We start from the raw sequence: 12921 nt of genomic DNA, 5'->3' as shown, positions 1-12921 counted from the left end.
CTGAAGAACACAACAAACAGAAGGATGAAACATACAAATGCATAAATTAACCGCAGCAGTTTTCAAGCATTATGAAGTACATGTGTTCAAAAATCATTGCATTACTCCTATTCTTCCCTTCATCTACAGTAAGCACACATTATTCAGATGTATGAAAGACAATAATTCATAAAAATGGCATACCGAGAAACAAATGCTACTTCTTTACATGAATGCTTAATTGAACATGTTGTCAGGCATCTGAAGGTGTATCAGTAGCAGCAGCAGCCTGATATGGTGCATTTGCAAGAAGGGGTGACAATGCCTTGACTACAATGCTCATGCTTGGTCTGAACTCAGATTCGTATTGAACGCAGAGAGCTGCCACTGCCGCAAGCTGCATCGACAGCAAAGAAAACAACTGCTGATAGCTTTGTATTTCGGATATTAGGTTGTATAGCAAGAGCACACATGGAAGGAGAGTGGAAGACCATACCTTAGCAACTCCCTTTGGAGGGTACTCTCCATTTAATCTTGGATCAATACATTGTTTCACCTTGTCCTCACCGAGCCTTGGTGTTGCCTGAGTTGACGATGGAACAACCACCATGATAAAATTAGAGTGCTAACAAAACAACATAAAGTTTGGAACATTCATTCATCTTGTAAACTTTTTCTAGATTATAATCTAGAAGTCTAAATACCTTGTTGACTTTTCAGGGATGATAACAAAAACAATGAATTTTTCAGGAGACTGTAAATTACAGTGTGAAAAAGTTAATGCATACCCAAGTAACAAGACTCTGCTGGCCTCTTGGCATTGTATGATCTACAGGTTTCCTTCCAGTTAGAAGCTCTAAAAGGACAACTCCAAAACTATAAACGTCACTTTTTTGAGTCAGCTGGCCAGTCATAGCATACCTGCATCGAATAAGACACCTCTTATATTATAAAATCATGCGGATAACTTTTTCTAATTAAAGGTCATCTGGTTCTGTTCATATCAGATCTAAGTATGTAAAAACTAAAAACTTCAGTTCTCTGTTCATTTGTAGCAGTTTTATGCATACATGACAGTCTTGTTTAGTTATATTAGAAGCCTATTTTCGCTTTGCTATTTTCTAGTTGCAACACAGTCAAAAGATCATTAGATGCTTCTTACTATATATGACGATATAGCTAAATACTAATGGAAAATTATATGGGAGCATAATCCTCAATACATTATGCAAAAATTTTGAACAAAGTGCAACTGATATCTGAGTCAGATAATTACTCTGGAGCATGATATCCAAAAGTTCCAAGGACACGGGTAGAATGTAGGCGAGCAGCCATATCTGGAGATTGGCTTGAAAGATTGAAGTCTGCAATTTTAGCCTTGTAGTCCTCAAATAAAAGAACATTGCTAGACCGTATGTCTCGATGGACTATGGAAGGTTGGACCTTCTCATGAAGGTACTCAAGACCTTTTGCAGCATCAACAGCAATTCTGACTCTTTGCATCCAGTCGAGAGCAGGACCAGGCTGCGCACCTGCAACACCTTTTCTTCCTATTGAAAGAAAAGCCAGAAGTGAAAAAAAAAGGCTTACACGCTGTCATACATGAATTCTTTTATCCCTGGGTTCATGGCGAGAATTTTGTTAAAAGACTGATTAGCGAAGTGGCTAGATGGATACCATGCAAAATATCATGTAGGGAGCCCATTGTAGCGAATTCATAAGCCAACAGACGTTGATCTCCTTCAATACAATAACCAAGCATGTCCACAAAATTTTCATGTTTTAATCTTGAAACAACGGAGACCTACATCCAAAGGATAGGAGAAGGGGAATAAATAAATTGTTCAATAACAAGCATACATAATAATTAAAACAGTCTCGCAAAAAAATAATTTGCAAACCAACTTTATTGCAGTTAATAAGAGTGGAAGAGTTTAATACATTTAAGTATTTGCAGTATTGGGGTCTGCACAATACCTGTTCTAGAAATTCATTGTCGGGCTCGGGGTCCGCTGAAGCATCAAGCTTCTTCACAGCTGCATGCTTTCCATTTTCCAGAACAGCATAATATACTCTTCCATATGACCCCTCACCAACCAAAGTCTTTGACCCAAAATCATCTGTCTTTTCTTTCAGTTCATCAAATAACAATGCAGGTACTTCAATGGAAGGTGGTTTAGCAGGATCACTGTTTGAAGTAAGACCGTTTCCTGAAAGGTGTATGTTGAATATGCTTATGATCTCAGCAGCAGAAGCATGGAATGCAGAAAAAATAATTCGCAGAACAATCATTGGTATACCACGTAGCCCCTTCTTGAATGAATAGCATGAAGCGATGAATAAAGTGTTAAAAAACAACTAGTTAGAAGGTAACTGAACCACCTAAAAGTTCAATCAGCATGAAAATCTAACTAATTAGTGTCCTCATCTGTACCAAACATGCTACCTGAAAAACCTTGCGTAAGCTAAAATTTATCTGAATTTGCCATCGAGAACATGGTGTGGTTACTGGTTACATTCATAATTGTCGGTACAAGCCTTATATTTTACAGACTTAAGTTGTCCAGCGAGAAGGGCAAGGTCACCTAAGTGGTAAATACTGCTGTGCAGTCAATTCTACTTGGCTCTACTTTCTTGATAGAAGGATTTTGTATCGTTGGAACATCACGCGCAGATGCTAACGCTGGCCTGATAAGCAACTAACATAGCAGTAGGAGGACTCTACTCGGTTCGCCTTTTCAAATAAAAATTTCAGGTGGGTTTTGTGCCTCACCCTTACCATTGAGCTCTAGAAAAACGTAGCATCCTCAAAATCATTAATATTTCTGAAAAAAATATTGTATACAGCTAGCTTGCTGACCCAGGCCTGCACTAGTATTACTTTAGACTTCAGGTTGTGAACAGCAAGGTTCAAGTGCAGTTGCATAGGTCAACAATATAATGCATACATATGAAATGTATCCAACATATCCATAGCTGTCGAGTGTTGGGAGGTGAGATACTATATCATATAAGATTGTTTTTTTTCATCAAAATAAAAACAAAGTGTTGACAAGTTATGTTCAGATATGTTCAACTAGTTTTATCAAGCACTAGGGCGCAATGCCACAATTATGTCTTGTGCTTTCAATTACAGGCTGAAATTTGCATTCTAAGTACCTAATCTGCTGTAGGATGATAAAGTAACACAGGTAGACATCAGAAACAAGAGACGTACCACTTGTTCTATCCGGACTGCTTGTAAATCCATTTTCATTTTCAAGATATGGTGTGTCGAAATGAGTGCAGCAAAACCACCGGCGCATAGTGACCTGTTGAACTCTTCCTGCTCTTCTTTCTTATCTATTCCTTCATTAAAAAAAAGTAAGGTAAGCATATTTGATGAAATAAATACCAATAAGTTTCATAAGTTGCGTAGGTGAGGATCCTCCCCCCAGAAATTGTTCAGGAAAAAAAATAAAGTTTCATAAGTTCCATGCACGGGCCATTTCACCAAAAAGGTTAATCTTTGGGAAACCTTCAACAGATACAAACAAATGGTAACACTAAACCAAGGAATACCTTCCACTAGCCATTCAGACTTCAGTTAGAGACATGGAGTACTTGTAAACCATACAGAAGGCAAAGCAGGAAGCATGGAACTGTTTTTCATCCTATGATCAACCAACAGAGACCTCTTCAAACAACAGTAGCAATTTGCAGAAAGCAACAACATACATTGATACCCTGACATCACCAGTGTGCACGGGACATCCAAGAGGACAACAAATGACCGAGCAAACAAACCCGAATTCGACAAATAACAAGCCGGACAAAACCAACGGACGGAATGCAGGCGGCAGGGGCGCATTTCCATCTCACCTCAAACCGCAACACGCCCACGAAGCTCGCTCGCAAACTGAGAAATCGATGGCACCCTCCCACTGGAATCCCAGAATCGCCCAAAGCCGAGGAGGAACGGAGCCCTCACCTGCTGCGCCGGGAGGCAATGGAGGCTGGCGGGCTCGGATCGGTGGATGTTCTTGGCTGGCGGCTCCTCAGCGAAAGGCAAGGATGAAGAAGCAGAGGGGTGGTGGCTGCGACTGAGCTGGGGGCAGAGGGCAGAGGCAGATGAAATGATTTCTCGCCGTTCGCGCGGGGCGGCGGAGTCGCCTTTCCGGCTGCAGCCTGCCTGTCGGGCCTTCCGCGCGCCCTGCTTTCCAGCTCGCCGCGGTTTTCTAATGCGTTTGGTGATCATTATTGGCCGATGGATCGATGGATTGATTGCGTCCGGCACCTGTTATGTTCTGTTCTGGAGGATTTGGTCGCGCTGGTCCTTGGCACTTTGGTCGATTGATTGAACTGATCGCCGCCGGCATAAACAAAGCTTAAAATTGAAGTGTGGAAACAAACTGTTATGTTCTTGGTTGACAGGTGATAGCAGAGTAGCGAGGAGTCGCTTTCGTCCATGGAAAACGGAGCTAACGTCCGGCACGTTCCAACGGAAAGCTGCGAAAGCAGCAGCAGGGGCAGGCCCAAGGAAATCTCAAACACGGGCCCGGTCCGTCTCGATTTTCGGCCCACGGGCCTAAGCGGAATCCACTCATCGCCATATATACCGTTGCCGTACATAATTCTTCGAGAGGAGGCATATGTTCACTCCTGCCTCCGGCTCTTTTTTTTTTAACCAACGGTCGTGCAGTCGGTAAGTGGCAGCCTTCAAATCAGTAAAATTAAGGAGTCGAGAAGGTTAATTAGGAGGGCGCACGTGCTCGTGAAAACAAAACGAAGATAAATAAAAATAAAAGTAGCACACGGACACATCTACACGTTTGCGAGAACACGTATTCCATTAATCTTATCTTTTACAAAATTACAAAATACATGACTCGATAGTTTTGTCTTCTCTTACCTTATGCATCGATGCTTAAAGAGAGGTCTGAATTATGAGATTACGTAATTCGTCAATTTTCAAGACCTATTAGGCATGTCTGGTTAATTACATCTGCAAGAGGAGCTTGCAGAACACCTCCGATTAAGCTGTTCGTCATTGAATTTTGTAACATGTAATACATGCGACTTTTGTGTCAGCAAAGCCTGATCATTACATCACTATTATCACATCAGTAGTGAACAAAATACGTTGGAGAAGGGGATGACTTTCGTGTCTCGTCGGTGCCCAGTCATGTACACCCGCTTTCACCAAATACGAATTGGTACGTTGCCTTCGCCTCGTCGGTGCGCGGCAACTGATTGGTTCAATCTTGTCGATTGGGACATGTCGGGGAGTAATGATCTTGCTTCATTAACACGTGATCAGAATTTTAGTCTAGCCTCACCGGTACTAGACTTGGGCGATGCTTGCTGGCTGAACAATAGAATGGCTTGCTCGATCCCGCGTGCGGGGGCAAATAAATGATTGTTTCAGATTAACGGGGAAGACGGTCACGGAGTTTCAATCTTTTCGCTCACCATGAAGCATGGCCGCCGTGGTATGCACCAACGTCGTCGAGGTTTGATGGCTTGGCAAAGCTGGTTTGCAAGCCGAGGTTGACGGAGTCATCCAAGCCCTTGAATGCATCGGCGCTGTCGCGTACGGGTGTAGCAACGCGACGTGAGCCTTTGCCGGCGTGTGTGCGACGCAGGGACGATGACTTCTGTTCGTTGTGCGTCTCAGCAATATGAGACCGTAGCCGCGCAGGCGAGCTGGCGTGCATGCTTGCCTAGCGTGCGAGCAGCCATGGATGAGCTTTTGCGTACGTATTCTGGCCTGCCTCCTCCCTCTAAGCTGAATGGCTCGGCACTTTATATAGGCCAGAAGGGATGATTAGATTATAGAAAGAAGAGAACCTTCACGTCGGTTCCATGAAAACGTACCGAACCTGATTAGTTAATTCAGTTCTATTTCCATGTATACAGTGTTAGCTTCCATCTTTAGCTTACACGAATATGCAACTCAATTTAAGACTCTGTTCCAACATTATGTCGTCCGAGCTCTATTTTCAGGAAGCGAGAGCTCATCACGTTAATGCTAGAAAGCTAGCCGACTCACCTGCATGACCAGGTGTTTAAGCTCTTCACGTTAGTATAACCTTCCATGTTTAGGTATTTCCTTTCCTGCATGTCAAGACCGTTAAACCTTCTCACGCAAAGCTAGTTGCTAGGAAGCTGCTCACGCAAGTACATGTATATGTGCAGAATAATACTTCATTATTCTTTTAGTAAACACTGATGTTGCACACGCCCATGTATGTCATAGGCACTGCCATCGTGAATTATATAAATGCCACAACATATTTCCTTTGTTTGTTACTCATGCATATTTTTTTACCAAACAACACGTTTCCGGAGCGCAGAGCACATCAGGAACGAATGATGTGTTTGTTTAAGAAATCACCTCATCTTAGATGAGATTGTCCATATCCTATAAAATTTAGTAGGATAACCCCATTCTTAATAGTTATACTATTTATTAGGTTGTGAGGGTGAGGTGGTGAGGGATCAACTCATTCCATTCCACAAACCAAATAAAATAATCGAGGAGTGAGAAGATGAAACATGACTCCATTCCTCAATCAAACACCCTAGAAGTGCTGAGTTGGGTGTGTGCGTGGGGAGGGGGTAGCGGCATCGCCCCCTAAGAGCAAGTATAATAAGGAGCTGTAAGCTGGCTGAATGCTGACGTGGAGGAGAGAGAAGAGGTGAGAGAGGAGAAGCGGGCTATATAAGCTTACGCTGACTTGGGCACAGGAATCAAGAAACTTTATGAGAATGACTTGTGGACCATGTATTAATGGTGAAGAGCTAATCATTGTACGAGTAGATTAGGAAAAGTTTGAGAGAAACTTTGCAGCTCGCTTGCTAGCTGCGTTATTAAACTTGCTCTAACATTGCATTGCCACCTCTGAAAAAAAACTGGAAAAAAACATTATATTGCCACGATATGCATCTACCTCCCTGTGAAGTTTCAAATCGAAAATCAGTCTCCACACTGAGTAACGAAAAGAGTGAAATCGATCTTGGATAGAAGTGGCAGCCACGATGAAGATTCGGGAAGCACAGAAGCAAGCGGCGGCCGCGCTGCCTCGTGTCGACGTCCAAAACGTTGGAGGAAGTAGCTCGCGGAGGGTGCTGCTGTCTCTTCTCAGCGAAACAGCATTCACTGCTGTCAGTGTCACGACGGAGTAGAACAAGGTCCTAATTTGGGAGTGGTAAAATTGGTATTTTGCCATAAATGCGCAACTGTAGCGTTTCGTTTGTATTTGTGAATTATTGTCCAAATATTGACTAATTAGGCTCAAAAGATTCGTCTCACAAAGTACAACAAAACTATACAATTATTTTTTGATTTCATCTACATTTAGTACTCCATGCATGTATCGCAAGTTTGATGTGACGAGGAATCTTCTTTTTGCATAGTGTCAAAGTTGGAAGTTTGGAGGGAACTAAACATGTGTAGGAAAGTAGCTACTCCCTGCACCACTCTACCGGTGGTGAAGTGGCGATCCGGCAGTCGACGAGGAAAGATATATATATATAGCAGATGCCAGATGGCCGGCCTCGACTGCTGGTCTCCTTGCTGTTGCTGGTGTCACTCGATCGCCGCTCGCGGCTGCCAACCCGCGAGGCGTTGCTGCCGCCGCTGTGGCGTCGTGGCACGCTGGATACCAGTAATACCACGAACCCGCCGCCAGCGGTCTGCGTTCCGACCACAGGAAACATGGGGGAAAACATCGGAGGGCTTCCCAAATTTGAAGACAAAATTTACATTTTGTCATAAATGTACAACTGTAGTATTTCATTTGTATTTATGAATTATTGTTCAAATATTGACTAATTAGGTTTAAAAGATTCATCTCGTAAAGTATAACAAAACTGTGCAATTAGTTTTTAATTTCGTCTACATTTAGTACTCCATGCATGTACGCAAGTTTGATGTGATGGTGAATCTTCTTTTTGCATAATGATAAAGTTGGAAATTTGGGGTAGACTCGAGTCACCTGCTACCTACCGCGTCGTCAAGGCACATGCAACGACCTGGGAGTCTGGGACCCGATGCTTCAGGTTTGACAGGGAACCAGACCAGAAGGTTGGTGCGCTGCGCGCAGATGGCTCGTCGGGGCACCTCTTCTACTGGGCACTGGCTACAGTAGTCAGTAGACTGTACTGTACAGTCTGTATACTACGGTAGATCGCAGGGACCCCGGATCCCACGTTCCCACCTCCCAAGTCCCTATCATGCCCATGCCGGTCACGTGCGAATGCAAGTAGTTGGAGGAGGTCAAGCTGCGAAATGGCGGCTATGGTTTGAACTTTCAACTGATGATGATTACTCCGTATTTTTGAATTTTGACTCGGCTAGAATTGGGGCGATTAAAATCAAATAGAGAGTTCATGTCATGAGTTGAAGATGAGTACGGTGCACGGGTACAGCATCGTATCTTATGAATTCTTATCGTATCTGCAGTGCCGTCATTTCGTTTCAGAGTCCAGTTCAAACGCCTAGTAGCACTAGCAGTTTATGACGAGGGCAAAACGGGCAACACGAAAAACCTCGCGATCTCCGCCTCCAGCCATCCACTCCCACCCGCATTCCCTCCCGTCTTCCTCCTCGCACACACTGACCCACCTACCTCCGCCCCGCCACCTCCCACCGACCCCCCGCGGCCCAACCAAACCCGCCCACTGATTTCCGAGGCGTGGTAGGCGAGGGAGGCCGCGCGCAGCCATGGATTTCCTGCAGGGGCAGAGCACCGAGACCATGGTGGCCGTCGCCGTCGCCGTCGTCGCGGTCGCCGCGGGCGGCGCCTTCCTCCTCCTCCGATCCAGGAAGCCCAAGGGTACGGACATGCATACACCCCGCTATCCCCGTCGTGTACGCCAGATGCCTCTGGTTCGCGTTTAGATCTGGTTGCTGACGGTCACCGCGCTTTTCATTTGCTCCGGTGGTATTAGCGTGGCACTTCAGTTACCAATTTTGGAAAGTGATTGGAGCGCAGGGGTGTTTATTCATTTGCTTTTAGTTGGGCACGATCTGTAGAGGTGCTACTTGCAGCCTCCAGGCTGTAACTCGTTGGGACCAAAATCAAAAGAAAAGGAAAACAACTAGTATAAGTTTATTCCCATCGACATGAACCATTGAAGTTATTATTCATGCTTGCATACCAGGCTGTCAAACAATTACTAGTTTTCATTGAGTACACATAAGTTGCAGTTAGTCTTTACCTGTTTTCATGTGTTGGTAGGCAGTTTTCTGGTTGTGTTGGTTTGTCTGCTCCATTTCTGAATGGATGAGGTAGAGCTTTCAGATGAATTTTCTTATCTCGTCTTGGTAGCTCTGATCCTAGCATGATATTATGAGAAAGATACCGATGAAAAAGGAATGTTGACTACCTGCAAAAAAAAGAAGAAGAAATGTTGACTAACAGCTCTAACCGCAGGATATAAGCAACAACTGTTGCCTAACAACTCTAACCACGTGATATAAACAAATGGTCTGTTTGACATGTGTAGTAGGAAATGTCTGCATTCCTTATTGAAATTATTAGTTCTCATGTGATTTTAATGACTGAGAGCCTGATTGTCTGCAATATTGTTGTAATTTTATTGTGTAGTCATGCTTCTCAGGTACCTGGAAGTATTAGTTGTTTGCAGTACTGGGTAATTTATTCATGTCATCCATTATCTTTTGTTTATCACCCAAAAATTTATCTGTGCTTAATTGTGCTTTCTGTAATTGAAGGTTAATTCGTTATACCCCAATTTGATTGTTGCTATGCCATTTTCCCTCCAGGCTGCTTGGATCCTGAGAACTTCAAGAAGTTCAAACTTGTTGAAAAGAAGCAAATAAGTCATAATGTCGCAAAGTTCAAATTCGCTCTTCCAACTCCAACTTCTGTATTGGGACTCCCAATTGGCCAACATATTAGCTGCAGGTTTTGATTCTATCTTTCTCCTGAATTTTGCCTTTTTACAGTGCATAATTTTTTAACCATATCTCTGTTCCCTTGTTAATGCAGAGGACAAGATGCTACTGGCGAAGAAGTAATCAAGCCTTATACCCCAACTACATTGGATTCTGATTTAGGATATTTTGAGCTTGTTATAAAGGTACATATTCGTTTCTATTTTCCTTCTTCAGATACTTCCTACTGTGGGACGTATTATTTGACAACTCTGGATGGTTACTTTTCTTGCTATTGTGCTCATGTGTTGACTCATGAGTGCTTCTACCCTTTCCATGATGCAGATGTATCCTCAAGGGAGAATGTCCCACCATTTCCGTGAGATGAAAGTTGGTGATTATTTGTCCGTGAAGGGACCTAAGGTGACATCATGTGCTGACTTCTGAGCTTCTGGTTTCTCCAGCTTATGTTTCTTTTATGATAAAAAATATAACATTAGTTTCTTCGAGTTATCAAGGGAATTTTAAATGTTTTCCCCCAAATTTATGAGGAACACCTCAAATCTCTGTTCCATGCACATTTACCTTTGATTCGGAGGTTAACATGACTTCTGATATAGGGTCGTTTCAAGTACCAAGTTGGCCAAGTTAGAGCATTTGGGATGCTGGCTGGTGGATCAGGCATTACTCCAATGTTCCAAGTAAAACTTAACCCAGAGTTCTATATTGCGATTGGTAACGCCACAAAACAAATTTCTTTTCTAGTGACTAATGGTTCCTTTTCTGTTCTCACAGGTTGCAAGAGCAATTCTTGAGAACCCTAACGACAGCACAAAGGTTCACTTAATCTATGCTAATGTCACATATGAAGATATTCTTCTGAAGGTAGAATCGGCGTTATTTTCTTTGTGTTGGTTTTGATACAGTCTAGTTCAAAAAAATGATAAAGATATGATACTTGTCTTGTTGATTAATGACCGCTTAGTGTATGTCATCAAACTGTATTTTCTGTACTACTCATGATTTAGTTGGCTGTGATGGGAATGTTTACTATTCTATAAATACTTATTATCATTTAGTTGCTTATGAGAACCGGTGTTGTTCAATTATGTCTTTTCTCTTACCTGCTTTACTTAGGTCTTTAGGATATTTTCAGCATAAGTGCTCTTTTACGTAATTTCAGCACAATTGTTTCTCACTTTAGGTTACTACTTTTGAACTTTTGCAAATTGTTCTGCACAAAGTAGCAATTAGTTGCACCCAGGTATTCAAGATGAAGCTCAGGAGTTAACACATAGCTTTCTGAGAATTTTCTAAGACATCATGTTGAAGATTCTATAGCTGATATATATGATAGTTTGGGACTAATCTGTGGCAGCAATATATGCTTGAAAAAAGTCCTTCATTGTATATAATTCACTTTGGTATCTGTCAGATTGGTTGCACATGTTCTTATGATATGATGCCATGCTGATTTTAATATTTTTGTTCAATTTATGCAGGAAGAGCTGGATAACATGGCCAAGACCTATCCTGACCGCTTTAAGATCTACTATGTCTTGAATCAGGTCTACATCAAATACCTTTAAAATTTCAAAGATATTACTCTATCTGCAGTCTGGATTTTTTTTGCGTAGGAACACATCAGAAGCTTTATTGAGAAAAAGTGGGACCCCATTTATAATTGTGAATTATTAGAACTGACTACATAATTCGTGTTATGACAAACAACAGAGCCATTAAACAGCAGAGCATGCTTAGACAATTGCATGCAACAAATATACATACATAAAGATGATCACTTAAGTTAGTTTAAAATTTAAATGACCGCTGTCCTATTTTAAAGTAATGAATCATAGGTGTTAAAAAAAATTCTTATGACCTCCAGAGTTGCTACACTGAGAATTGTGCTTTGCATTCTAGTTATCGGGCATAGTTTTCAAAGACATTTGTCACGTATTCTCATTTATTTTTACCTATGCAGCCTCCCGAAAACTGGAATGGTGGTGTCGGGTTTGTGTCGAAGGAAATGATCCAGTCTCATTGCCCAGCGCCTGCTGAAGACATTCAGGTAAATCTTGAGTCTTGGTCAGTTGTTTCCTTTTTCTTTTTTGGTTAACTATGGGTTGATGGCTTCCGGTAAACTCCTGAATTCCTGTATCTAGCCTGGAGGCTTACAGAGACATGCATTTGCTTATTTCAGGTCCTGAGATGTGGTCCTCCTCCGATGAACAAGGCCATGGCTGCACACCTTGACGAGCTCAACTACACAAAGGAGATGCAGTTCCAGTTCTAAGCAACACTGAGCTCTCCAATAATAAGCGGTGACCGGCATGGTTCTTTGGTCACGGGAACGGTTTCTGACCCTGCTCGTTAGTTGACATCAGGAATTCAGGATTGCATGATCAATTAGTATCGTGCCAGCAACTTGTGCAATCCCCATTTTTTGAGGGCAAAGGTTATCTCCCTAAGCAGCCCACGTTGGCAGAGACTCCATTGTTACTATTATTGATTCGAAATGTGTAACATTGGATATTATAAGAAACATCACAATACCACAAATGAGCAATGCAGGGGACCTTGTACTTTCGGAATTTCGGCATTTCACGTTGATGATGATATGTGGCCTGAAAGAATGCCAGTGTTCAACTGGTGGAGTAGAGTACAGTATTTGTTTGTGCGCACGAAATCACTGAGGCCTCGTTCGTGGATTGGTCCGGAATGAGGTCCATTCTGGGTGGTTTGAAGTGGTCCGGTTTGAAATCGGACTTGCATTGAAAGTATTGTTCGTTTTAGTCTGACCTGGAACGAAAACCGGTCTGGATTGGAATACTTCATAGATGGTCTGGATTGAGACCATACCTTCTCACCCCTAGAATGAATCCTGGCTGGATTGAGTGACACGGGTGAAGTCACTCAAACCGAACCTGGAAGTAATCTTGGCTGGAATCCAATTTCGGTGAAACGAACGAGGCCTGAACGAGTCGGGAAGGCTCTTGTTTAACAAGCCAATTTGAGCTGCCAATGTAAACGGCGATTTCAAATTCCAACATGAGCGG

At 42.6% G+C, this 12921-nt stretch overlaps 2 protein-coding genes across 5 annotated transcripts; one reads left to right on the top strand and one right to left on the bottom strand.

Moving 5' to 3' along the window:
- Positions 1-19: 19 nt before the first annotated feature.
- Positions 20-4199, bottom strand: LOC117856876 (PTI1-like tyrosine-protein kinase 3). Of its 4 annotated transcripts, none has more exons than XM_072293760.1 (8): positions 3841-4199; positions 3197-3327; positions 1957-2189; positions 1657-1783; positions 1256-1529; positions 768-900; positions 476-562; positions 20-376 (listed from the first exon to the last, which is right to left on the bottom strand). In XM_072293760.1, exons 2-8 carry the CDS (start codon positions 3282-3284, stop codon positions 233-235), a joined length of 1086 nt encoding a protein of 361 aa, XP_072149861.1. In that variant the 5' UTR covers positions 3285-3327; positions 3841-4199; the 3' UTR covers positions 20-232. The 4 variants fall into 4 exon arrangements, with proteins under 4 accessions (XP_072149861.1, XP_072149863.1, XP_072149862.1 ...); XM_072293762.1 differs by having other exon boundaries at positions 3197-3321; XM_072293761.1 differs by having other exon boundaries at positions 3197-3321; positions 3950-4199.
- Positions 4200-8534: 4335 nt separating this feature from the next.
- On the top strand, positions 8535-12456 carry LOC117857351 (NADH--cytochrome b5 reductase 1). Its single transcript, XM_034739975.2, has 9 exons — positions 8535-8798; positions 9752-9893; positions 9978-10068; positions 10208-10285; positions 10483-10563; positions 10658-10747; positions 11365-11430; positions 11847-11933; positions 12066-12456. Exons 1-9 carry the CDS (start codon positions 8687-8689, stop codon positions 12156-12158), a joined length of 840 nt encoding a protein of 279 aa, XP_034595866.1. The 5' UTR covers positions 8535-8686; the 3' UTR covers positions 12159-12456.
- The last annotated feature ends 465 nt before the right edge of the window (positions 12457-12921 follow it).

Source organism: Setaria viridis, chromosome 5 (genome assembly GCF_005286985.2).
Source record: "Setaria viridis chromosome 5, Setaria_viridis_v4.0, whole genome shotgun sequence".
Taxonomy (NCBI): Eukaryota; Viridiplantae; Streptophyta; class Magnoliopsida; order Poales; family Poaceae; genus Setaria; species Setaria viridis.
This window is presented reverse-complemented; position numbering and strand designations above follow the sequence as displayed.

Bases quoted from the DNA above. Each gene is read 5' to 3' on its own strand.
- LOC117856876 (XM_072293760.1), bottom strand. From the start codon at position 3,284: ATGCGCCGGTGGTTTTGCTGCACTCATTTCGACACACCATATCTTGAA. The intron at 1,530-1,656 runs GTATCCATCTAG...TTCTTTCAATAG, and splicing joins CCTACATGATATTTTGCATG to GAAGAAAAGGTGTTGCAGGT. The intron at 377-475 runs GTATGGTCTTCC...CTGTCGATGCAG, and splicing joins CTCCAAAGGGAGTTGCTAAG to CTTGCGGCAGTGGCAGCTCT.
- LOC117857351 (XM_034739975.2), top strand. From the start codon at position 8,687: ATGGATTTCCTGCAGGGGCAGAGCACCGAGACCATGGTGGCCGTCGCC. The intron at 9,894-9,977 runs GTTTTGATTCTA...TTGTTAATGCAG, and splicing joins GGCCAACATATTAGCTGCAG to AGGACAAGATGCTACTGGCG. The intron at 10,748-11,364 runs GTAGAATCGGCG...CAATTTATGCAG, and splicing joins ATGAAGATATTCTTCTGAAG to GAAGAGCTGGATAACATGGC.